The sequence below is a fragment of the Cavia porcellus genome, unplaced genomic scaffold, assembly GCF_034190915.1.
Source record: "Cavia porcellus strain 051 isolate PalLab524CR breed Dunkin Hartley unplaced genomic scaffold, mCavPor4.1 scaffold_16, whole genome shotgun sequence".
Classification (NCBI taxonomy): domain Eukaryota; kingdom Metazoa; phylum Chordata; class Mammalia; order Rodentia; family Caviidae; genus Cavia; species Cavia porcellus.
The window spans coordinates 8,483,694-8,509,673 of record NW_026947499.1 but is presented as its reverse complement, the minus strand read 5'-3'; the positions used below and the strand labels follow the sequence as shown (position 1 = coordinate 8,509,673).

Genomic DNA, 25,980 nt, shown 5'->3' with positions numbered 1-25,980 from the left:
AGCAAAACCACTGCAGAGGGCTGGGGATATAGCTCAGCAGCGAAAGTGCCTACCTGGTATGTTTGAGGTCCTGAATTGGATTCCCAGTACCAAAACAAACAAAGCCACTCTGGAGGTACACACACTTGCATTCCAGCAGCCAGGACTGAGACAAAGCCCTGCTACCGGTAAACTCGGTCTCAGAGTGGAAACCCTAGGAGAAGGAAATGACTGGTCCACTAGGTATAAAATATAGCAAGATGTAAAGAGCAGGCTTAGTCCTCAAGGAACTCTGGTACTACACCTAATCAGATGAGAGTGCTTAACACAATAACAACTTACGAACTTCAAACAGAAGACTGGAAAAACGGGGCTAGCTCAGCGGCATAAGCACCTGCCTTGCAAGCAGGCAGTCCTGAGTTCGATCTCTGGTACCAATAAAAACGAAAAAAAAAAAAAAAGACTGGAAAAAGGACACACTCAGAAGAAAATGAAAATGATGGACCACTATTGTAAAGATCACGAGATACGCTAAGGCATCTATTACTGTTATCCCGGGATCCTACTCTCAAGTTCTGTACCAATTTCACTGCATTGTCCTGATTGGCTTTGTTCTTTGCTTTGTTGTATTTTACTATCTTCAAAATAAAAGAAAAAAATAGAAAAGGAAAAGAAAAAAAATGAAAAAGATAGTCATTGAAATTAAAAATTAAATGGATAGCCGGCGTAGTGCCAGCTGAGGCAGAGATTATTCCAAGTTTGAAATCAGCCTGGGCTACAAAGTAAGTTCGAGGCCAGCCTAGATTGCATAGCAAGATCCTGGTTCAACAAGACCAAAAGCAAAAAACAAAAAACCAGACAAACAAACAAAAAAACCCTAAGTGAATAGAATAAGTCTGAGACTGGACATCACTGAGATAAAATGAGCTATGAAACACTGAAGTTATCCAACATAGACACAAAGAGAGAAAAAGGTGAAAATATCAAATTATGGTTACGTGTAAGAAACAGAAGAGACATTGTATCTAGTAGGAATGGATGGAGTACAAAGAGGAAAAAATGAGGGACTATATGAAGACACCACATAGAAATTTCCCAGAACGAACGTCCTGTGCCTTCAGTCTGGACCATCTCTCACCAGCCCGGCTGTTCAGAGCAGGACTTTGGAAGGCGGCTGGTCCTGGGGGTGCTGTACTGGCCATGGGCCAGTCCGAGGGCTCAGAGCTGACCTGCTACTAGGAGCTGGGCCCAGTGAGCTGCCAGGCCCGGAGGGTGTGACCTGGGGACCCCAGGCTCTTTTCTCCCCAGCTGCCTGGATGCCCAGTGTTGAGCTCCTCTCCCTCCACCACGGCTCGGTGCTGTCCTGTGACCACCACGCAGCTGGCTGCACATGGACAGAAACCGTGGACCAGAGTAAAACTCTCCTTTAAGCTGTGTGTTCTGCGAGTTGTGACTCAGCAGTGAGAAAAGTGACTAAGACGTCACAAAAGACACAGATTCCAGCAAAGCAAATAGAACTAAACCTATGCTGAGATTACAGTAATGACATATGGATAAAGACATAAAGAAATGACATAAAGAAAGATAAAAATGCTACAACCTAATACTTACAAAGACATGATAAACTGACAGCAGACCCCTTCAACACAGTAAAAGAGTGAAAAATTTTTGACCAATCTATTATTTAATTTACCAAAAAAAAAAAAGAAGGAAAGAAGGATGCACTTGAGACATTTTTCTAGCCAAGCAGATGCACCCTGAGACCAACTCTTAATAAACTGGACACACATTTGGATACTGCATTGTGTTCTCCGCTGTGAGAAATCAAAAGTATAAATACAGATCAAAATTTATGGCACATATTAGGAAAAGGGAACAAAATGCTGATGAATGTGATCCTATGGATCTAAGATGTGCCAATACATTTAATGAATGAAAAAAATCTCCACTTATTAATTCCCAGAAAAATCTCTGGAAAATATACAAAAACTTGTTAACAGTTGTTTCTGCTTGGAAATATGCGGGGGCTGGGGGTGGGGGTGCAGCAGCTGGTGCTGAACAAGAATTTTTTTTTTCCCTTTAATAATTCTAAACAGTTTGAATTCTTTGCCAAAAGCATGGATCTATTTACTTTCTTTTTTTCTTTGAGATAGTGTCTCACTATGTAGCTGAGACTGGCCTTGAACTTATGGTGATCCTCCTGCTTTAGCCTCCTACATGCTGGGAATACAGGCATTACAGGCATGTACCATCAAGCCCAACTCTGATGTGCATATGATTTTAAAAAAATCTTATTGGCTGCATTTGTGAATTTCAGTTTAAATTTCTTTTTCTCCCTTTCTCCACTAATTCATGAAAAAAATGAGTAGCACAATTTAAACAAAAATCTTTGTAGGTCACAAATCATATCAAAATAACAATAATAATTTATTTTTTGTAATTGTCTAAGTAGAGCACCGGATAGTCTAGCCACTATATAAGAACAAGATGGAAGCTAAAAAAAGTCCTAAACCAAATTCACTTACTTGACATTTCTGACGCAGCTGTCGCAGTTCTTTTATAACTGGGGCGAGGGCCGACTTCTTTTCAGATACCAGGGAATTCAGCTTTTTTATCTGCCATTTAACAAAAAATATGATGCCTTAAAAATGATTCAAAAGAGAAAATACTACACACATAAAAATACTTACTGAAAGAGTAAAAAACTATAAATTACTTCAGTGCCAAACAATGTGGAAACGACTTAGTAAATTTTTATTCCTCAGCAAGATGGAGTATCATTTACCAAAGGGAACTTAAAATTTCAATTATCAAGAATGTAAACTACTATGGGACAATAATTTTAAACAGTGAAGTTGCCCAACAAATAAACATAGTTGTGTAAGTTATACAAAACATACATAGATGGAGTGATGTTCATAGTACTTAGTAATCTGAATGCCGTAAGTAGTAACTTATTAAGAGTATCAACCAACCATAAGGATGAAGAGAGTCCTGCAGTCTTCTTCGGTGCTAAATATTAATTTTTTCATAGATTTCTTTGGTAGTCTTCTTTCTTTTCTGTCTTTTTTTTTTTTTTTTGAGACAGTCTCACCATGTACCTCAGGCTGGCCTTGAACTCACTGCAATCCTCCTGCCTCAGCCTCCTGAGTGCTGGGATTACAGACATGCTCCACCATGCCCAGATTAAATACCAATTGGTGTGTGTGTGTGGGTGTGGTGCTAGGGATCGAATCCAGGGCCTTCTGCATGCTAAGCAAGAGCTTTATCTCTGAGCCACATTCCGAGCCCCAAATACTAACTTTTTCCCCAAATACTAATTTTTTGAGGAGTTGGACTTTGGTAAAATCCAGAAGATCCCAGGTAAATGCCCACTGTGGACAAAGCATCTGCCTCTGGCCCTGGAAGACAGTGAGGAGACCGGGTGGGGGGCAGGGTGGTCACCATTTCGGACATGTCATCCAGGGTTCGTCCCTTCAGCTCATCGACTTCACTCTTCAGGGCCGACACCCTTTCCAGCTCTTCCTGGGTGTAACTGTACCCAGATACGCCCCTTTTCTCCTCCATGGCTTGCTGTAAATCAGAAATAAAAGCCACACATGGTATCAACACCCTGTTGGATCCCATTAAAGTATGCAGACTCTGTATTCAGAAAAAGGTTGTTAGCAAATCTGTTTAGACTCGTAAAGGATAATTTTCAATTACTTCAAATATTGCCTCATTCAGTTAGGTGCCTTCACATGTCACAGACCTACCCTAAATGTCATCCTCTGGGGCGCAGGAAGCGTTTCCAGCTTCAGGCCTTAGACCAGAGCGCCACACTTAGCTCAGGACACGCTCACTAAGTATTTGCTGAACCACTCAGGCAATATTTACTGTCCACCCACTGTACCACCACATAGCTCCAGGCACCAAGACACTACAGTTCAGGAAAAAGAAAAAGAAAAAAATAAATAAACAAACCAACTTTGCCCTCACAGTTTACTCCTATTGGGAGTAAATAAACAACACTTAAATAGGTAAGTCCAACACAGAGTGCAAGGTGAGAATGTGACCTCCTGAAACCCCTGAAATGACCAGAGAGCAGAGGCCCAGAGGCAGTGCAGAGCTGCAGCCCCACAATGGGTGGGAACAGACCCTTAGCCGGGAAAGAACCAGGGTGCAGAGCCCCAGGGAGCCACAGGAAGGCACATTTTATGGGAAGAAGGAGTGATTAACAGAGCTAAATGCTGCTAACAGGCTGAACAAGAACAGGACTGAGAAGTGACCATTGGCCTCAGCAATGCGAAAGGCCAAGTGACCTGGGAAGAGACATTCCACAGAAATGGAAGGCTTGAAAACCTTATTAGAGAGGCTGAAATGGAATAAACAACACGAGAGAAAGGACCAGGAGGGAGAGAGCCAAGAGGCGCTAGAATTCTTAAGTTGCCAACAGGAGTGAGACCCAGAGGGATGGAGGGAATTACAGGGAATCAGCCCAAAATTCAGTCTGCAATTTCCTCTTTAGACAGCACCAAAATCCTAAATTGTGCATAAGCAGGCTAAGACTCAAAAATCAAACGCGGATGAGCAGATCTGCTCAGCTCAATAACCTGACAGTGCAGCGCACTGGAGGTAGAAAGGCCGGACTTCAGGGTTCTGCAGGCCTGGTAACGCCCCAGGCTCTCAGTTAAAGCCTCCGGGCTGCGCCTTACAGACACAACTAAGAGACAGGCATGTGAGGAAGACACATTCCCAGGAGGAAAGTCTCTGCACCACAGGGTAAGGACACAGAACTAACAGCGCAGGCGTATGTGAAGACCAGAAACAGTTATCTCTGCAAACCTACCCGCAAATCAAGGCCATCTGCCAAAAAATCCATCCATCCATCCATCCATCCATCCATCCATCCATCCATATATTTGTCTATCCATCCATCTTTACATCCATCTATCTATCCATCTATCTATCCTCAAAAGAAGGAAATACAGGGCTTAAAATTTAATCATATTTCATTTTTTTATGTTCAATAAAAATTGCTAGGTGTAATGGTTGATACATTGTGTCAACTTGAGAAGTTTAGAAGTTTTTTTTTTATGGCTACCAGGGATCAAACTCATTACCACAGCTTGCAAGGCAGGCGCTTATGCAGCTGAGCTAAATCCCCAGCCCCCAGGTTTAGAAATGTAACTGAGTGACTCAGCAGGGGTCAGAGGCCTCACTTTTTAAATGTCCTCAGCCTGCAGAAGAGAAAGCCCGGAGATGGTGAGGGTGCCACACTCACCCAAGGGCAGGAAGCTTGCATACAACATCAGGGAGGAAAAGAGGCTAGCTGTCCCCTCTTTTTGCCCTTATCCCTTTTGCTGTCTTCCGCTGCCTTGAACTGTTGCCCCATACCATGCAGCTGAGTTAGACAGAAATGTTATAGGCAGTCATTCAGGGCTGAGCCCTCAAAGGAGCCAGAGCAGAAGTGCAGATATTTTGTAGCCTAACAAGAGACAATCACCTCCTGCTGTGGGCCAAACTGCAAGAGGCAAAGCAAATACCACCACATCCGAACAGTCTCCAGGTGGGAATAGTTCTACTATCACCCTGAGGAAGTCAAGACTCTCCTCCTCCAGGAAGAGTCACTGCTGCTAAGCATGGCCCCCTTACTATGTGACTTGCTCCCCCACATTTGCTCCCAATTTAGTCATTAATCTTATTGGTTGACCACAGTTTTGTCCTGTCTTATGCCCATCTTGCAAATTCCTATTTTTCCCCACCTTTAGCTCATTTAACCTTATGATTTTACTCTATAGAAGTCCTTCTATAGAAGTCCCTGGGCACACGTGTACCCTAAAAAAAGACAGTCTTTGGCAACCCGCTCGGGTCCCCTTCTGTCTCTCTCAGACAGAAGCTTTCCTTTTCTCAATAAATATATTCTGCTCTTAACTTTCATTATTCCTAAAATTCATTTGTTGATTTTAGAGAACACAAACTTGTACTGGACATAGTAGGTCGCGAGTTTCATTCTCCTATATCAATGTCACCCTGCCTTGCAGCCAACTCATTATGGACTGAAACTGAACAAATTGTGAGCCAGAGGAAATGCTTTTCTTTTTTTTGTTTGTTTGTTTTTATCGGTACCGGGGATTGAACTCATGGCTGCCTGCTTGCAAGGCAGGCGCTTATGCCACTGAGCTAAATCCCCAGCCCCCAGAGATGCTTTTCTTAATTTTGGCCCAGAGAAAAGTAATTAAGACATTAGGTAAACAAAGTAACAGAGCCAAAGGAGTGAAAATCAAGAGAAAAACAAATGATAGATAGAAATGTTCATTTTAGGGGCTGGGGATTTAGCTTAGCGGCATAAGCACCTGCCTTGCAAGCAGGCAGTCATGAGTTTGATCCCCGGTACCGGAAAAAAAAAAAAAAAGGAAATGTTCAATTTATCACACAGAAATTTCAAAGTAGCCACCATGCCAGGTGTGGTGGTACATGCCTATAATCCCAGCACTCAGGAGCTGAGGCAGGAAGACTGCCACTAGTTTGAGTATAGCCCGGGCTACACAGTATTCAGTGCCAGCCTGAATTACATGGTGGAGCCCTGTCTCAAAAACCCCAAAATAAACAAACAAACAGTTGAAAGTGTAAATCAGTAATGGAACACTCACCTAATATGTGAGGCTGCCCATTTGATCCCCAGAATCACACAAATGCACAGAAGTTGAAGAACATTATAAACAGCAGGAATCAATGAAATAGAATCAAATAGAAATTCTAAAACTAAGACATATAATAACTGATATTAAGAATTTAAAAGCCAGTTGTGGTGATGTATGCCTGTAATTACAGCACTCTGGAGGCTGAGGCAGGATTGCTGTGAGTTCAAAGCCACCTTGAACTACATAGTGAGACTCTGTCTCACAAAGCAAACAAAACAAAAATCAATAAATGGGCCATGTGTGGTGGTACAGGCCTATATAATCTCAGCACTTGGGAGGCTAAGGCAGGAGGATTGCTGTGAGTTCCAGGCAAGCTGGGGCTACATACTGAGTTCAAGGTCAGCTTGAACTACATATCAAGACTGTCTCAAAAATAAATAGAAAAATAAATAAATAAACCAAAACCAAAACTGAAAAACACATTCAACTACATATTCAAGAAGCTAGAGCTACGTAAGTTAAAAACAAACAGGGAATTTATAGACAAAATCAAACACAGAAACTCTTAAAGAATAACCAAAGGATAACACAACCTTTAAAAAAAGATATATAAGAGACTTTGCATTAGAAATAACCAAAGTTAGAAGACAACGGAACTAAATCTTTAAAGCGCTGACAGACGATTGGTACTGCAGCCATTACAGGGCTACGTTCGCGGTGGAATACTCCGCCGGTTCGTTTGCACCTGGTGGTTTTGATATGTGTGTGTGTTCCTCAGGGGAACCTTGAGGCGTCCCCCAAGAGTACCTACCAAAACTTCTACGTGGGTAAAAATGTGCTTCACCCCGCCTAGGTACTGCACCCCCATGCTCACAGCAGCACAATCCCTAACAGCCAGGCCGTGGAGGCAGCCTACAGGTCCACCATCAGAGGCATGGATGAGGAAAATGTGGTGTTTGCACACAATGGAGCGCTACTCCGCCTGAAGAAAGAGGAACCTCAGTCACACAGCAAGATCCTGTCTCAAAACAAAACAAAACAAACTTAAGGGAACACTACTCAAGTGTTGTGTTGTAATCTCCAATATAAGCACGCACACACACACACAGATGACAACAAAAGAAGTTATAACCATAAAGGTGGGGAAACGTGAACAATTACGCAGTTACTATCAGTTTCAAAGCTAGTACTGCTAGAATCCACGTGTGATTCTCGATCTTAAATTCTCTAGAAGCAAACAATACTCGTCAGCACAAAATGGAAAAGTACACACTGCCTTCTAAGAGAAACGGCAGCTGGCTGAATGTCACACACCTCTCCCAGGTGACTGCTGGCTGCGAAGCCCCATCCCGATGTTTCCCAAGTGAGAAAGAAGAAACCCAACCAAGAAACTGGGAGGGCTGGCAGCGCAGTGACGGGGGCCGCCCAGACGCTGCAGAGGGGATACAGAGGCGCAGCCTGCAGGCGCCTCCCACACAGCCCGCTCTGGAAGCTTCTTTCCGAAGTCCCTTGGAAGCCACGGTTAGAGATCTCTGCCCAGGAGACCGCAGTATGTAAATGTTTTACAGTCACTCTCTTGGTATTATAATTATACCCAAATTAAATAGCTAATCAAAAGAAAAACCTACTTGGACCTCAACTTCTATTAATAATCCCCAAGTCGGCACACATATTTTAAAAAGCAGTGCTTACTGCTACATTAAAAATAAATGAATCAGCTTTTATGACATTTCGGTAATTAATCAGAGAATATTAATAATTTTATGGGTCTTCCAGTAAAAACAATGACCTCAGTCCAAAGCTGTAACCATAAATCAGGCACAGTAGTTACAGGAGCCCAAGATAATACCACATTACCAGCTGATGCTGAGTATTTTCATCTCGTTGCTTAAGAAGTTCTTCTGTTCTCTGCAAGAGCCCAAATTCAGCCTTAAATTCAGCTATCAGCTGATGCTTCTTTTTGAAAACTGTACTCTTGCTTCGAAGTTTACTGACATATCGTTTGAACTGTAAAAAAAAAAAAAAAGAAAAAAGCCAATATGTAATCCAGAGTGTAAGAGTAGTAGCTAAGCCTCACACATAACCTGAACTTTCTTCTCTACTTACTAATGCACATACTGCAAATATGTAATAACTTAGATTTATTAGAAAACTGGGAAAGACTACTCACAACATTCTGGAGGCAGTGTAGTAGTGTACACCTACAATTACAGCTCACAGAGGGCTCAGAGGTAAAACGGACTATCTCAAAAAAAATTAGTGTACATCTTTAATTTTTGGACCAATCTAAATATTCTATGACCTTGTACATACCTATTCAACTACTAACAAGAAACAGAAATGGGCAGCAATGGTACACTACACATTGTCACCCCCAATCAGTCACCTCAACCACAAGACATCTACATTCAACTGTCCAAACAATACCAACATAAATGGTTCTCTTCAGTGAACTCTGAGAAGTCAGTAGTATAACTGTCTTAACTTTTTATATACATATACTGTTTCTTTCAGCTTCTCACACTGAGACAATACAATGTTTACATGTGTCTTTTTTTTTGTCTTTTGAGACAGGGTCTCCTATGCAGTTCAAGCTGGCTTTGGCCTCACTTTGTAGCCCAGGCTGGTCTCGAATTGGCAACGATCGTCCTGCCTCAGGCTCTGGCGTGCTGGGATTACAGGTGTGAGCCACCACCCCGGGCCCCATGTATGTCTTATTTATTTCAGTAGTAACGAGCATGGTCTCTAGTTGCGTCCATTTACCTATGAAAGTCTCCAGTTTGGGCAACCCACTCAGGACCCCTTCTGTCTCTCTCTGAGACAGAAGCTTGTTTTCTCTCAATAAATATTTCTCTTCTTAACCTCTGTTGTTCCTAAAATTCATTCTTTGATTTTAAAGAACATGAATTCGTACTGGACATAGGTTGGGAGTTTTGTTCCCCTGGATCAAAAGGATAAATGCCTTCTTGCTTTCGAAGAACTGTACCAAATCAAACTCTATACTGTCCCCACCAATAACCCAGAGAATGCCCAGCTAACAGGATAAATCATCAGTTCTGAATTTTCACTCATCTGAGAGAAGAAAATTAATGTTCGCTCAGGGTTATTATACTTTTTGTGGTAAACTGTTATGTACTTTGAACATTTTTTCTAGAGAGTTCTTGGGTACGCTAAATTTCTAGAAGTTATTTGTGTCATAGAGGGATTAACAATCTATTGTATGATTTGCAAATTTTTCTCAGATTGTCATTTGCCTCTTGAACTTGTTTCTTAGTCTGGTTTTCTGAGACAAGTTCTCACTATGTAGTTCAGAAATTCACGTGTAGCCAGGTGTGATGGCTCACACCTATAATCCCAGCACCCGGGAGGCTGAGGTGGGAGGATCGTGGTAAGTTCGAGACCAGCCTGGGCTACAGAGTGAGCTCAAGGCCAGCCTGAACTGCATAATGAGATCCCGTCTCAAAAAAGACAAAAAAAAAAAAAAAAAAATCACATGTAACCCAGGCTGACCTCAAACTCACAGTGATCCTCTGTCTCAGTCTTCCATAATGCTGGGATGGATTTTGTTTATTCTTTAAAGAACTATTAATTTTTTTTTTTTACTTTATTTGGGAGAGGTTACCAGAAATCGAACTCAAGACCTTGCACTTCCCAGGCAGGCACTGTACCACTTAGCTATATCCCTCGCCCTTAAATTTATTCTTTTTTTTTTTTTTTTGTCTTTTTTCTTTTTATCGGTACCAGGGATCAAACTCACAACTGCCTGCTTGCAAGGCAGCCGCTTATGCCGCTGAGCTAAATCCCCAACCCCTTAAATTTATTCTTTATAGTGTAGTTGATCAGTCTTCAATGGCTTCTGGATTTTGAGTCACAGTTGCAAAGGATGTTTCCTTGTCAAAGTACTGAAGGAATTTGCCCATGATTTCTTCAAGTACTTTTTTTTCCCCACTTGTGATTTTCTTTGATCTTCAAGTACTTTTATAGCTTTTAAAAAGAAAGTAAATCATCAATTAATGTAGAGTCTATTTTGGTGTACAGTATGGGGTATAGATTTAGGCTGTCATTGTTTTGAAACAGAAAAGGCTAAACTAAAACACAGACAGACTAAGGTGATTTAGTTCCCATCAAGAGACCGGGCCAATTGACAGAGCCTGATGCTTGGGAAAAAAAAAGTCTCCAGTTTATAACTTCTTTATGGCTGAGTAGTATTCCACTGTAGAAAAATATCATTTTTACCCAGTCTTCAGTTGATGGGCATCTAGGTTGTTTCTAAGATCCAGCTATTACAAATTGTGCTGCTATAAACGGGTGCACATATATCACACTGTAGTATGATGTTTTTAATTCTTTTAGGAAGATACCCAGAAGGGGAATAGCTGGCTTGAATGGGGCGTCTAGTCCTGGTTTTTGAGGAATCTCCCCATTGATTTCCACAGTCAACCTGGTAATTTAAACACATCACCTCAAAACAAAACAAGCTGTGTGCAGTGATGCATGCTGGTAATTATAGCTGCTTGGAAGGTTAAGGCAGGACTGGAAGTTCGAGTTCAGCTTGGTCATCTCAACAAGCCCTTGTCCTTTGTAATAAAAAAGGATTTAGCATGTTGCTTAATGCTAGAGTGGACGGACTGATTCACACACACACACACACAAACACACACAGAGCAAGCTACCTTTTTTTACTTTTATCTTCTTGTGACAGTGTTCCTATGTAGTTCAGGCTGGCCTCAAACTCACAGCAATCCTCCTGCCTCAGCCTCCCGAGAGCTGGGATTACAGGGCATGTACTATCATGCCTGGCTTTTTCCTTCTAAATTTTAAGGCTAATTATAAGATCAGTAATTTAAACTTAAATCTAAATTATAGGTAGTAAAATAGTATAGCATTGCCAACATTTATTTTGCCTTAAAGCACATATTCCCTGATTATACCAAAAAAAATCTCAAAAGTAGGGAGATTAAAAATTGACTGCATAAACATAATCCTCCAATTTTTAGTTCAGACATTTTTATACACTTGACTTAAGCTTTGAAAAAAATCAAAGAACATGTTGTATTTTAGAGGAAGTTCAAGCAGGTTTATCCCTGGCTGAGTTTGTTTTAATGTTAAGGAATCCGGCCCCCACATAGAAAATTTTCAATGGCTGATCACAGGAACTGCTCTAAAATTTAAAGTCACATCAATGTACCTAGAGTCTAATAACTTCCAATTTTCCCTTTTATGGTATACATGTGTATGCCTGATAAAAGCCTGGACTCAGAATCCCTAGAGTAACTATATGTTCTATTAAAAGTACCTGGGCAAAGCGCCCAAAATGAAATCAATTCTGCTCATCTGCTACCCTCTGTAATATCTAGGCCAATTTCCCCTTCTCTGTCTTGCTGTGCTCCAGTACTATTTTTGAAAGCTGCACGACAGAAATGGTTTGGGTGAAAGAACAATCTCACAAATTATTAATGTGTTCTACGCGGACTGGTTATGATCTGATATTACTGTAATACTACCTGGGGCAAGGTAATTGGGTCAGACTAATCCCTGGGCTACAAAAATAAGCCACAGGTGCACTGGGCCCATGGGCTCTACCGCCCTGAAACTAGGCAGAAGACAGAAAACACACTGTCTATTTTCTTCTTCCATTGGACGCTTCCTCTGTTTATCATTTGGATTTTTATTTACTTCTGAATTTTTAACACCATATAAGAAGAGCATGATAAACACACTGAATCTTCAGACATACTGGGTAATTTCTGTAGAACATTTTTCCAGAAATGGTCAAAGGGAACATAGGCTTCTGATACATTCTGCCAAACTGCCCTTCAAAAGGCTATTTATAATACTTTTATAACCCATCTGATAAGCAAGCAAAATAATACCTTAGTTTTTATTTGCATTTCTTTATTAGGGAAATTCACTTTTTCACCATGCATACTGTGCATCTATGGGGATTTAAACAAAAGATTTTCTTTAACCCTCTTTTATTAGGGTGTTTGCCCTTTTCTTGTGTAAAATACTGATTCCCAAACTTTCTGGTCTTGGGAACCCTTCATAGATTCTTTTTTTTTTTTTTTTTTTGTCTTTTTGCGACAGAGTCTCACTATGTAGTTCAGGCTGGCTTTGAGCTCACTTTGTAGCCCAGGCTGGTCTCGAACTTGCTACAGTCCTCCTGCCTCAGCCTCCTGAGGGCTGGGATTACAGGCGTTAGCCACCACGCTCGGCTCATCCCTTCATATATATATATATATATATATATATATATATATATATATACATATATATATATTTTTTTTTAACTTGCTAGATATCACAAAAGATATATATTCTTAAAATCATTGAGGATCTCAAAGAGATTAACGTTGATTCTATCTACCAATACTTACTACACTAGAAATGAAAACTGACAAAATTCTAATACAAGGGAACACTCCATTAAGCCCCCGGAGTGACAGCACGGAGACAGCGCGCTCAGGCAGGAATGGAAGTGGGGAAGCCTGGCCCCGACCTTTCCCCCTCCCTGGTTTAGGCGCGGCAGTGCGGGGGGCCCGGAGCCACTCGAAGGGGCCAGAGCGTCCCAAGGGCTCGCTGGGTGGCGAGCGGAACCACGGGCCAGCGAGCAGGCCGCGGAAGCGCGGAGCGGCAGGCTGCAGGGCCAAGGATGGGGAAGGTGCAGGACGGGGCGGGCGGACCTGGCAGCTGAGGTCACAGAGGGCGAGGGGGCGGCAGGACGCCCTGCAAACAGCGGCGACGGCGTGGAGGGGCCAGCACAAAGGCTGTAGCAGGCAGCAGCCGCAGTCACTAGGGGCTGGCTGGATGAGGGAAAGTGAGCCGACTGCAAACAAGCAAAGGCAGTGAGGAAAAGGGTCAGATTTCACAAGAGGCAAGATTTTAAAACCAGCAGCAGAAGCTAGAAAGAATGCGGAGGTACAGGGTGTTAGCACCCCAGCTCAGTAACATATTTACACAGATGAAGGGTCCTCGCGCGTGTGCAAACATATACAGATTTATTTCCAAAGGTTTATTCACTTTGTGCAGAAGGAACTAGGCAAGGCAGCGAGAAAGGAAAAATAAGTAAGAGATACAAGGTTTGGAAGCAAAGAAAATTCTCATTCACATTATTATCTTTGTGGAGAAATTAAAAATAATTTAAAGATACATAATTCAATTTGGCAAGTTTACTGAATATAAAGTCAGTGGCAAAAACCAGCTGCATTTCTGTATGCAAACAGCAAGGAGCTTGTGATTGTGAAAATAATTCTAGTTCATCTCAAAATCCACAGAGTGCCTAGCCAGCTGTCACAAATTACGTATTCCTTTGTGTTCATTTCTTTGAATCACAGTAGTGTATTGCCCTGTTCTTTACTCATTCTTTTTTTTTTTTTTGCAATTCTTTCATTTTTCAAAAAAAATTATTTTTCTTTTTCTTGAGTACTGGGGATCAAACTCACAACCTCGCACTTGTCAGGCAGGCAGGCACTTACACCACTGAGCTAAATCCCCAGCCCTTTTATTTATTTTTTTTAGTGGCACAATATTTTTCCATTTTACTTAGATTTCTTCTAGCTAAATAAACATGGTTAGAAATAACTCGTTTTAATACTTATATAATTTCATTATCTGTAACTATTATAATATACATAAGTGACACCACTAAATACTATTACTCCATACTACTTTAAACATTTGTTTTGAGTCAGGGTCTTGCTATGTAGTTCTCTCTGGCCTTGAACTCACTATGTAACCATGCTAACCTTGAGCTCAGTGATCCTCCTGCCTCAGCCTCTTGAGTGCTGGGATTATAGACCTGTGCCACTGTGCTTGGCTACTTTTTATTTTGAGAGAAATTTCTTGCTTGCTGTTAAACTGGGTTCAAACTTGTAAATTTTTTGCTTTAGCTTCCTAGAGTGCTGAAATTATAGGCATATACCACTACACTCAGTTTAGATTTCCTATAATTATTACTGTAGGAACGTAATAGGGATGGCACATGCTAGCATTGGGATTACAGTCCCAGCACTTGGGAGGCTGAGGCAGGGGGATCACTGAGAGTTTGAAGCTAGCCTGAACTACACAGTGAGATCCTGTCTCAAAAAAGCAATAAATAAATACATAAATAAGTTTCAGTATTTAAAAAAAGGAATGTAATAGGTAAAATTATTTTGATTTTATTTTAGTGAGCCCCTTGCTTAGTATTTTATTATCCTTTAAACTGCTGTGAATTGGTTGTAACTTGAAAGCAAAGACAGAAAAAAACTTTAAAAAGATATTTTTTAATTCCCAAATTTGTCAGCATAACCATATCCTGCTTTGTCACTAAAGTCATGAGTTCTTAACGTGGCATTTACAACCAACAAGCAAAGAACCGGTGCATTGTTTTATTGCAATTCACTTCTGAAACAAATTAGAAGAAAAAGTAATTACAAAAGATATTCAGATGGTTTTTTTAAACAAGGGATTATAAATCTTAGACATATTTCTTACCTTTGCTGTTACTTTGAGCACTTTAATATGCCACAAAGTTGTTCTAAGTTACCTGTTCTCTATTAAGAGTTGTTCTAAAACTTTTAAAATTCAAATCTTTTTATTGTTGTATGTTACCCATAAAGACCAGATCTCATTCTGGCTTACTTGTATGCTCATATAAAACATCTTGATCATTTCTACCCCATTCAGGAGGACTGTTTTAAAAAGTTTAATTTAAATAGTTTTAGATACAATCTCAAGATGTGATTGCTTTTTTAAAAGCCTGAGTACTGATCTAAAAGCAACGATATGAACTTTACCCTGGAGGGAAGATACCAATAGAAGCTATATGAGTTTTACATTGTTATGGCATTAAACATAGGTAAAAATATCAATTATATATAAATTTGCTATTTAATAGGAAGTACTGACTTCATTCATCCTATATGAAGAGGGCTGATATTTTATTTTTTTGTTTTTGCTTTTTGTCTTTTTGAGACAGGGTTTTGCTATGTAACTTAGGCTGGTCTTGAACCTAAAATGATCCTCCTGCCTCAGCCTCCCGAGTTCTGGGATTACAGGCATACATCACCTTGCCTGCCTTTATATTCCTTTTAATATCTAAGTTGCAAGGGCTGATATTTTAAGTTGATTAATTCAGTGAAGATTAATCCATACTAATTTTGAAAAATGTGAATGTTTTTCTTGTTAAACAATATTTGACAAACAAAAGTTGGAAGTTCTTTGCTTAGTCATTAAAAAACTAAAAATATTTAAAAGAGATATTTAAAAATAATTTTCAAGGAATATTTAAAAAATCAGTTTCAAAGGAACTAAGAATTTTTAAATTTACAGGGTTTTTTTTTTTTTTTTGTGTGTGTGTGTGTGTGTGTGTGTGTCTTTTTGACATAGGGTCTCACTATACAGTTCAGACTGGCCTTGAACTCACTTTGTAGCTCAGGTGGGTCTTGAACTCACAGCAATCCTCTTGCCTCAGCCTCCCATGTGCTGGGATTTGAGGCATGTACCATCTCACCCAGCTCTAAAACAATTACTTTTATTTTATTTTTGGTACTGGGGATTGAACTCATGACCCGGCACTTGCCAACTAGGTGCTTAGCCACTGAGCTACATCCCCTGTCTCAAGACTTTTTTTTTTGTACCAGGGATTGAATTTACAACCTCAGGCTTGCCAGGCAGCACTTACCTCACTGGGTTAAACCCCCAGTCCCTAAGACAATTATTTTAAAAACAATTACTTTTAAGGTGTTCCCTCCACACCAGTATGGAGGATTAAACCCAGGGGCTTAGTATTTAGCTGCATTCCAAGAACTTTTTTATTTTTTAAATTATTTTTTCAAATTTTTATTTTTTATTCTGAAACAGGGTCTCATTAAGTTGCCCAGTATATGATCCAGCCTGTGATCCTCCTGCCTCAGCCTCATTCTGGCTAGGAAAAACTAATTTTTAAAACCACAGCACACAAGCAAGAAATCACTGGAACACTGAGATTAAAGCTTCTCATTGTGCACTACAAACACATTTGTCATTAAAGTGAATTGTAAAGCTTGCCACAAGGCATGAAAGCCCTTTACAGCAGCTATTGCTAATCAACTGTACCCAGATATATATGCAATTTGGCCTGTCATTTGTGAAAACACAGCTATCACTCTAGACCCTAGGAGCAATGGGATTAATGCTTTGGGTTCATGCCAGTAGGAACTGTGACCAGCACTCAATTACGTGAAGTCTAATCTTTATCTCTGCTTGCATTTGATGTTGGTAATGGATTAATGTTTTACCACGCTTGCTTCTGGCTTTAGGGCCAATTTTACAGACTCAGCTTCTTTGAGATCAAAATGGAATCCAACAGATGTTCTCTCTCCTTTTATCCACTTAATGTGTTTCAGAGCTGTTACCAGTGATGATCAAAATCTGGTCTACCCTTTTAAATGGATGCGGCAGCTCACATCCCTAGTTCTTTTCATGCTTACTGAGGACTCAAAAGAATTACTAGTTTCCTGGCATCATTCTGGATGTTTATATGAAACCTAAAATCTCTGTGTCTGCTGCAAATTATCTCCCTGAATCAAAATGTATGGGTGGTATTGTGAAACAGGAAGAAAAATTCACATGAGGAGGGGAGCAGGGAGACAGGAGGGAGAAAGAAAAGTTAAAAGAATGAGAAAAGAAAAAGTAGAAACAAAGCTTTTGTAAATGAGGGAGAGAGGGCTTGAAGGGAAGGTAGGACAATAGGCGGGAAAAGAAACGAGCTATATCGTGTACAGGTACAAATTCTCTATCATGAATGTGATCATTATATATACCTAAAATGTACCAATAAAATCTGACGGGGGGAGGGGGGGATTCTACCTTAATATCTAGCATGAAAGTTAATTGAATAAATTCAAAGTAATTAGCTGGGAGAACTTTACAAGACAACCACATAATAAACACTTTATATCATAGTGATTTCATCAAGGGATTTATATGTACACAAACTCTAGGAATAGCCCTGAGGTGGTGGGGAGGTAGGAAATAACACCCACCATTTAAGAGTATCACAAATATGGCCAGAACTTAATTTTTCTGCCCATTTAGGGTCTTGTGTTCTGTCTGAATTCAGACTTGCAGGAAACCTAAAAAGGCCATCTTTTCATGTGTTGTTCCAACAAATCATTTGTATTCAGAGCTGCTCTCTGCTCAAAGGCAAGAAAAAACGTTTCAAGGCACCTTTGCCTCCTGCTAAAGTGACAGTCTTTCCAAACACCCCTAACTGGGGCTGGATAAACACACACGCACAATCTAACCTTTCCCAACCTGTTAGTGTTACATCTCTAACTTTAAATTAGAAACTCTCGGCATGCCAAGCATGAACAAGGTAATTATCTACAGACGGTGGTGGTGTCTAGTTAGCGGCTCCTTCTTCTGAGAGCCCGTAACAAGCCATATGATATATGCTGGGAGAAACCTGTCTTAGGTGAAACCCGAGGCCCAGGAATATCCACCTAGAAAACAGCTAATCAGACCCTCTGATCTCTCTACGTTTCTGCTGTAAATCAAGTCAACACTGCACAGCTGTTACGACCTCTGATGCCTGTTTCAACTACCGGGTAGGCAGTTTATGCTCCAGAAAAAAAAAATATGAAAAATTTTAAATTTGGGGGTTAAAAATATGGTGCTACCTAACTTTCATGTGTAACACACTATTTTTATTTCAGTGAACTGAGCCAAGTTTATTTGATTCTGTTTTGTTCCACCTCTTGGGACATTTTAGGGCACTCAGGTCCTGTTTTGAACCCCAAAGAGCACACTGTGATATGAAAAGGCCTAAAAATATCACAGGTTTGCCTGGGCTCACAGAGAGGGGTGGATGAGTCAATTATAAGTGTCAAAATTTGATCCCTAATTCTTCGGGACCTGCCAGCTGCAGCAAATCTTGCCAGGATTCCCTTATCTTCGCTGTACTTCTCTTTGAAGTATTTAAAGATGGTTTCATAATCTTTCCAAGTGAGCGCTAGGACTTCTGTCAGTAGGTGCAGAATGAACTGGATGGCCTGTCTAGAACTGCTTATAAAGCCCCTCTGACCAACACATTTTTCTATTAGCTATAGCTGCAAAACAGCTGAGCTACCCGTAAGGGCGCGAGGGGAAAACACATGGGCCATGTGGCCAGGGTGACCTCCACACACCAGGTGCCAACGGAACCTTAGGCAGAGTTCATTTGTCGCTATAAAAGAAGCTCAGCACCAACATTATTTGAACAAAAGCTCTGGGAAGGTGCTAGCACTACATCATTGGGCTGACTTTTTAGTCACTTAAAAAAAAAATTGGGGGGACTGGGGATTTAGCTCAGCGGCATAAGCACCTACCTGCCTTGCAAGCAGGTGGTCATGAGTTTGATACCTGGGACCAATAAAAAGATTAAAAAAAAACAGGAAAAATTTTTTTTGTTGTTTTGTTTTTTCAGACAGGGTCTAGCTATATAGTTCAGGCTGACCTTGAACTCACTGTGTAACCCAGGCTGCCTTGAGCTCACAAGAAGCCTCCTGTACTACAAGTACAGATATGCACCACCACCCCCAGCAACTTTTTAAAATCATCAGATTCAGAGATGACCAAGACCTAAGTATCAGTTGCTATACGGCACACCTAGGAGAGACACAGGCTGTCCGCTCTCCTACTGAGATAGTCTTCAAGCTTGGACTGTTGCCCGTGAGATGGCAAAACTCATAGCACAAGTGACTGAGGCTATCAGCCTAAGGGATGAACTTAGGTTTACCTGAGGTTGGGTTTTAAAAGTCACTACATAGAGGATGAAATACACAGCTGTGGTTAGAATGATTACATATTGGAAGCCTACAAAAAAAACAAATATTACCAGTTTTGATTTAAAAAAATACATCTATATTAGTTAACATACCTTAGTTCCAAGCGCCCATGCTAACTAAATGGCAGGAAGCCCGGTATCACAGATCACTGTTACCTCCATGGGGGAGGCAAAACCAGGACCTGGAGAGCGCTCTGTACCAAAACAGGCAAGAAAGTGCTGAAAGAGTTTCTTCCGGGGCTGGGGGTGCAGCTCAGAGGTACAGCACCTGCCTGGCAAGTGCGAGGCCCTGAGTTCAGCTCTTAGTACCACCAAAAGAAAGTTCCTTCCAGGGAACCAGAGCAAAGGGATGGGACAGGAACACAGCGTGAGTGTGTACTTGCTGGAAAAGATGCTACTTAAACTAAGATCTGACCCATCTTTTAGTTTTTTTGTTTTTGGATTTGTGTTTTTGGAGACAGGGTCTAGCTATGTGGTCTGGACTGGCCTTGAACTCGATTACGTAGCCCAGGCTGGCCTCAGACTCACGGCGACCCTTCTGCCTCAGCCTCCCAAGTGCTGGGATTACAGTGTGCACAAACACGCCCAGCTTGCTCTGCTACCTTTTAAAGAGCACACTATGGCAGTCACAATCATGCCTGTTACCCATGACAGTATGCTGTCATCCAGTAATGAGCCATAAAGACATGTGAGTGCTACCACTAAGGAAGCCACTAGACATCTGAGGTTCAGAGTTGTGACCCGGGGCTGATCATGCAGGCACCTTCTCCCTATCCCATACCAAAGTCCCAGACTCCCACAAGGAAAGCAGGTACTCAACATAAACCAGACTCTTCACACACGGTAGGCACAGGGAACCATTCTTATCAGAAATGGTAGAAATTATTTCAAAATCTGAGACAGGCGTGAGCCACCGCGCCTGACCACCGTGCGGTGGCTCACGCCTGTAATCCTAGCACTCGGGAGGCTGAGGCAGGAGGATCATTGCGAGTTCGAGACCAGCCTGGGCTACAAAGTGAGCTCAAGGTCCCCTGAACTGCATATCGAGACCATCTCAAAAAGACCGGAAAAAAAAAAAAAAGAAAGAAGGAAAAACAAAATCCAAGTTCCCAGATGCCAGGCAAGGGTGTCTGTGCTAGCAGAGACTTCCCCAGGGATAGGAGTCCCAGGCCTGCTATGCTCTTTTCCGCACACCACCTTCTCCCTCTTTCCAGAAGGTTTTTTTTTTTGTACCAAGGACTGAACTCAGGGCCTTGTGCTTGCCAGGCAGGCGCTGTACTGCTGAAGTATATCCCTGGCCCCCAGGAAGTTTTTGGACTTTGCATCCATGTTAGTCATTTGCATCTGGGACTCTGAAATGACTATATTTCTCTTAAGACATGAAGCCAAAAATGTGAAATAACATTCCAGGCATAATTTAATGATAAACAGAATATTACTTTTGGTGTTTTTGTTGTTTTTTCTTTGGGAGGGGTTGGGATCAGGGATCAAACTCACAACCTCGGGCTTTCCAAGCCAGCAGTTCAAGCTCTTTGTTTTGTTCTTTGAGACAGGGTCTTGCTGTGTAGTTCAGGCTGGCATTGGACTCACTATGTAGGCCAGGCTGCCCTCAAAGTCACAGTGACCCTCCTGCCTCAGCTTCCAGAGTGTTGGATTTACAGGTATGTGCTACCACACTTGGGAAGGTATTGCCTTTTATTTTACTTATTACATTCCTAATGTGTGTGTGTTGACCTGGTAGATAAAACCTGAATTCTACTATATTACAATCCAATTAATAGCATTTTGTTTCAGCATAGTGCCCCTATCTACCAAGATGAGTTTTAATTACAATTTGATCATCTGGCTGAGGCTATTCCCTCTTTCTGTTGTGTTCAAATTATTGAGGGTTATGGAGTTAGACTGCTCAGTTCGCATCCTGGCACTGCTGAGTAGCAGCAGTGTGGTCTTGGGCAAGTTAGCTTGAACTCTATGTGACTCAATCCCTTATCTGTAAAAACAGAGCATCTCAGAGTTGTACAATGAAATAAATGTGATACTGCATACAACAAGCTTAATACTGTACTTGACATGTTGAAATTATATAGTAAAAGTTTATTAATAATCTAAATTACTGACAAGATAGAAAAACTAGTTGGGATCAAGGAGTATGTTTTTGGTGACTTTTTTTGTACAGGCATTAAACTCACAACTTCACGCTTGTCAGGCAGGCGCTTATACTGCAAGCCAAATCCTCAGCCTTTGGTGACTTCTCTTAGAGATAATAGGAGTTAAAAATTTTTGAGACAATCAACTCAAAGAGATTTTTAACTTAACTAGTGTATATACTTAAAAAATCCGATATAAAAACCCTCAAGACAAAGTGCCCCAAATTCAAAGCCAGCCTGGGCTACATATTGAGTTCAAGACTAGCCTGAACTACATTGCAAGACCCTGTCTCACAGGCCGGGGATTTAGCTCAGCAGCATAAGCACTTGCAAAAAAACAAAAGAAAAAAACAAAAACAAAAAAAGACCCTGTCTCAAAATAAATAAATAAATAGAATAATTTAAAAAGTTAAATATTCATAATTATTAAATTTTGCTAAAAGTATACTTTCTAAATATAACCTTTAACACTTCCCAAATACTGATGTGAAGAAAAAGAAATCAATACAGACTAGACTGGCTAAAGAATACATCTCTGTTAAGAGGATAACTTTAGCTCTTCAAAAAATTCCTGTCAGTAAGTTGGCAGAATAAGAGATAAACACATTCCTGTGCTTTTTCCTTTGTTTACATCCTTTGCATTGTCTCAAGCAATATAATAAAAATTAAATGTTATAATGATACGCAAAATATACTGAAAGTGGGGTTTTTTGGTTTATTTGTTTTGCTACTGGGGATAGAACTCATTACCTTACGCTTGCCAGGTCAGTACTTGTATATTCTCAGCCCTGAAATAAGTGTTTTAGACACCTCATATTTATTAATAAAGAAGTCAAGGCAATACTAATGAAAACGTCTAATGAATACCTGTAGCACTTGCCATCTGTGATTAGAAGAGCTAAAATTCTGAGACAAATGTAACAGCTGGAATATTAACTTTTTTTTTTTGTCTTTTTCTTTTTTATCGGTACTGGGGATCGAACTCACGACTGCCTGCTTGCAAAGCAGGCGCTTGTGCCGCTGAGTTAAATCCCCAGCCCCCAGGAATATTAACTTTAATGGCATAAGAAGCACCAAAAATGTACAGTTCATTACCAAACATCAAAAAAACTGCTGACTGACATCTAGCAAGAAAGTGACACGGGCTGACTCAGGTTCAGCAGTGCAGTGCTCACCCAGCACGCATAAGGCCCTGGGTTCCATCCTTAGCTCAAAAAAAAAACAAAAAACAAAAAACAAAAACCAAATCTATCTATCTGTATATCTATCACTAAATAAATTTAGGACCTAGTGCATATTAACACAGTGATGTCTCTAAATTTTTCTAAGATTGGTTAAACAACTATGTATGGATAATTAAGGCATGAAGTTTTAATTATCACACAGTTTTAATAAGCAAACATTTCCAATTAGTGACATCCACAGCATGGCCCTGATCCCCACAGTTTACCCAGTCTCACGGTGCCTTAGAGATGTCAGGATGCGGAACTCTCCTAGGAACGCAGATGCAGAAGTGTTCAGATCTGTGTTCAAGGCTGTGCCTGGCAGAGTGCTAACCGCAGGGAACTAGGTAAGTGATGGGAATGTCTGTTTCCCCAGTTACAAACTGGAGAGAATATTTAGTTCACATGCTTTTTAAGAGGATAAATTAGGACAGACTGTATGTACAAAAAACCAATTTTCTGTTTTAACCATTTTTCAATGTACCATTCTGTACCATGGATACATTCACACTGCTGTACACACAGCCTGAAGACATATTGTTAAAACACTGATAAGAAAAAAAAAAGCGGAGGGGCTGGGGATTTAACTCAGCAGCATAAGTACCTGCCTTGTAAGTGGGCGGTCGTGAGTTTGATCCCCAGTACCGATTAAAAAAAGACATAAAACACTGATGAGGACTGAGCACACGTAAACAGCACCGTGAATGGTGCTTACATAACCCTCAGCAAGGTGTGCTTAATCCATGTTCAACCTTTTTAAATTGTTTCCTCCTCAACAGAAATCATTTCATAGTTATTTCTGCTGAATTACTCTCAATCTAAGAAACGCTGGTTTTGATTTTGAAGCTGTCTGTAAACTATACTTCTAGCTTCTGAGTTTTACTCAGGTGACTGACAACAATATACACATTTTAGTAGCCAATGCACCGAGCTTACCACGTTCCCAGGGCTGTTCTACAAACCTTTACAAGCACTACTCTAATCCCCACAATAATTCTACGCTAGCAGCATTTACAATTTTACTGCTGACCACAAAGGGATTAAGAAACTTGACCACAGTTACCCAGCTGAAAAGCAACAAACCAGGATTTGCACTCAAAACAACTGAGTTCTAGAGCCTACATTCTTCACTGCTCCTCTGCATGGCTTCTCTCCTCTCTCTCGTGCACCCAGCATCCCACGCCCATGAGAATGACTACTGCAGATGCCAGATGTTATGTGTTAACTAAGCTTCTGAGTTTGTCAGAAGCTTTGATGGCTGTTATTTCGTGCATTTTTCATGTGACTACCTTGTAATCCCAAATTTAACAGTGAATACCAATCCCTTGCATTGCATAGATAGAAAAATCTTAGAGAAGTAATTATTCGGGGCTGGGGATTTAGCTCAGCGGCATAAGCACCTGCCTTGCAAGCAGGCGGTCGTGAGTTCGATCCCCGGTACCGATAAAAATGAAAATGACAAAAAAAAAAAAAAAAAAAAAAGTAATTATTCAAGGCCAATAAAAATACGGGAGAGGCCAGCCGTGGTGCTGCATGCTTGCGATCCGAGCATTCAAGAAGCTGAGGCAGGAAGATTGCCACAAATTCAAGGCCAGCCAACTACACAGTGAGTTCAAGGTCAGCCTGAACGCCATAGTGAGACCTTATCTCAAAAAAACCAAACAAACAAAAAAATGGAGAAACCTGCCTCCCAAGTTGTCCACTTATTAGCTATATGATTCTGTAAGTTCCCTGAGCCTCACTTATTGGTCTAACAGAAATGACAGTAGTGTATCTTGTAAGAAGCAAATAAATATATGTTTGTAAAAGCATTTAGCACAGAGCTTCGTATAAAAACGGCTCACTAAACATCAGCCCCCTTTCCTCCCTGTGCATGTGCTCCTAGCGAAGCATCCTTCCCAAGCACCCATGCCACCATCTTGCAGCACTCTCAGAAAAGTGGCAAAGGCCGTGACTTTTTGGTGATTACCATGTGATACCAAATCAGAAACTTCAATGAAGTTCAGCTAATCTTATATAATGTTAAGTGTGACAAACTTCTTCCCTTTGTCCATATGGCCTATCCCTCTATCAAAGTTGAAAATAAAATTGGTCTACCAGGATTTGTTCTTTATAAAGTTATGCATCATGTTCCCTGAAACCTTCTGTTCCTTTAGGTAACTGCCAACTAACTCACTTGTTCTAGTTCCTAATCAGAAATTACTCAAAAATTAAGCTGACCATACCCTTTCTAAAGCTGTATTTTTTTCGTTAGAAAGTGTTCTTTTGAGTGTCACCACGATTTCTCAAAATTAAAGGCTAATAACTTGGCACTTGGTTCTTTCCCCTCACATTTGCACAGACAGAACATCCAACACTGAATGAGAAGCACTATCTGTGCCAACGTGGCCACAGTCATCAGCTTCCTGTCAATCGAACAGCATTTTCTTAAGACAAGATAAAAATGCTTGGAAATGGCGTGGTCTTCTCTAAAGCACAAAACTGCTCATAATTAACCCACTCTTCCTCACCAAAGCAATGACGTCTCGAAGTCGCACGTTAGCTCCTCAGCATCACCTAAATACCCCCGCCACATCTTAGGCCATCTTAAAGTGGACATGAAAAACCCAAAGGAAATTTCCCATCCATAGTTGCCTTCCCAAATCTCTGACTTCTCTGACACGATGACAGGTATGCCGGGAGGTGACAATGCAAAGCACCCCAGAGAAAAACGGCACCACTGGAACGATTCCTTTGCTTGGCACAGTGAAGGTTCACTGCCAATTTTTAATGGTATGAATTCAATAACACTTCAAAGCCAAAAATGAGCCTTGGATATAAGCAGTTTTCCAAAGCAGCTTTTGCTGAGGTCTGTAGTTAATATAAAACAATTTAAAAACCTGCAAGAGTTGGTAGCACACAGGCAATATTCAGGAACTTAAATGTGACATATTATTTGAAATTAAATTTTTTTTGTCTTTTTTCTTTTTATCAGTACCAGGGATCAAACTCACGACTGCCTGCTTGCAAGGCAGGTGCTTATGCCACTGAGCTATATCAACAGCCCCTGAAATTAAATTTTTTTAAAAAGTACTAAGCTGAGACAACATATTTGGCTTTATTCATTAAGTCTTTCTTGAGGTTACTTTATGAAAAGGGGATGAGGAATTATAGTTTTGATACTTAAGCTTAGCCATCAATAAACAAATTACTAGTCCTACTATGGTAATCTTAGGAATTCG

General features: G+C 40.7%; 1 protein-coding gene across 6 annotated transcripts in view; it reads right to left on the bottom strand.

Annotated features, from left to right (window-relative positions):
* Ift81 (intraflagellar transport 81) overlaps positions 1-25,980 on the bottom strand; it is a 123,046-nt gene that overhangs the window by 60,906 nt on the left and 36,160 nt on the right. For all 6 annotated transcript variants that reach the window (XM_063225595.1, XM_063225594.1, XM_063225599.1 and 3 more), the window contains 3 exons: positions 8,460-8,609; positions 3,424-3,552; positions 2,505-2,594 (listed from right to left, as the gene is read on the bottom strand). In XM_063225595.1, coding sequence (XP_063081665.1) covers positions 2,505-2,594; positions 3,424-3,552; positions 8,460-8,609 — 369 coding nt within the window. The remainder of the gene's footprint in view (positions 1-2,504; positions 2,595-3,423; positions 3,553-8,459; positions 8,610-25,980) is intronic.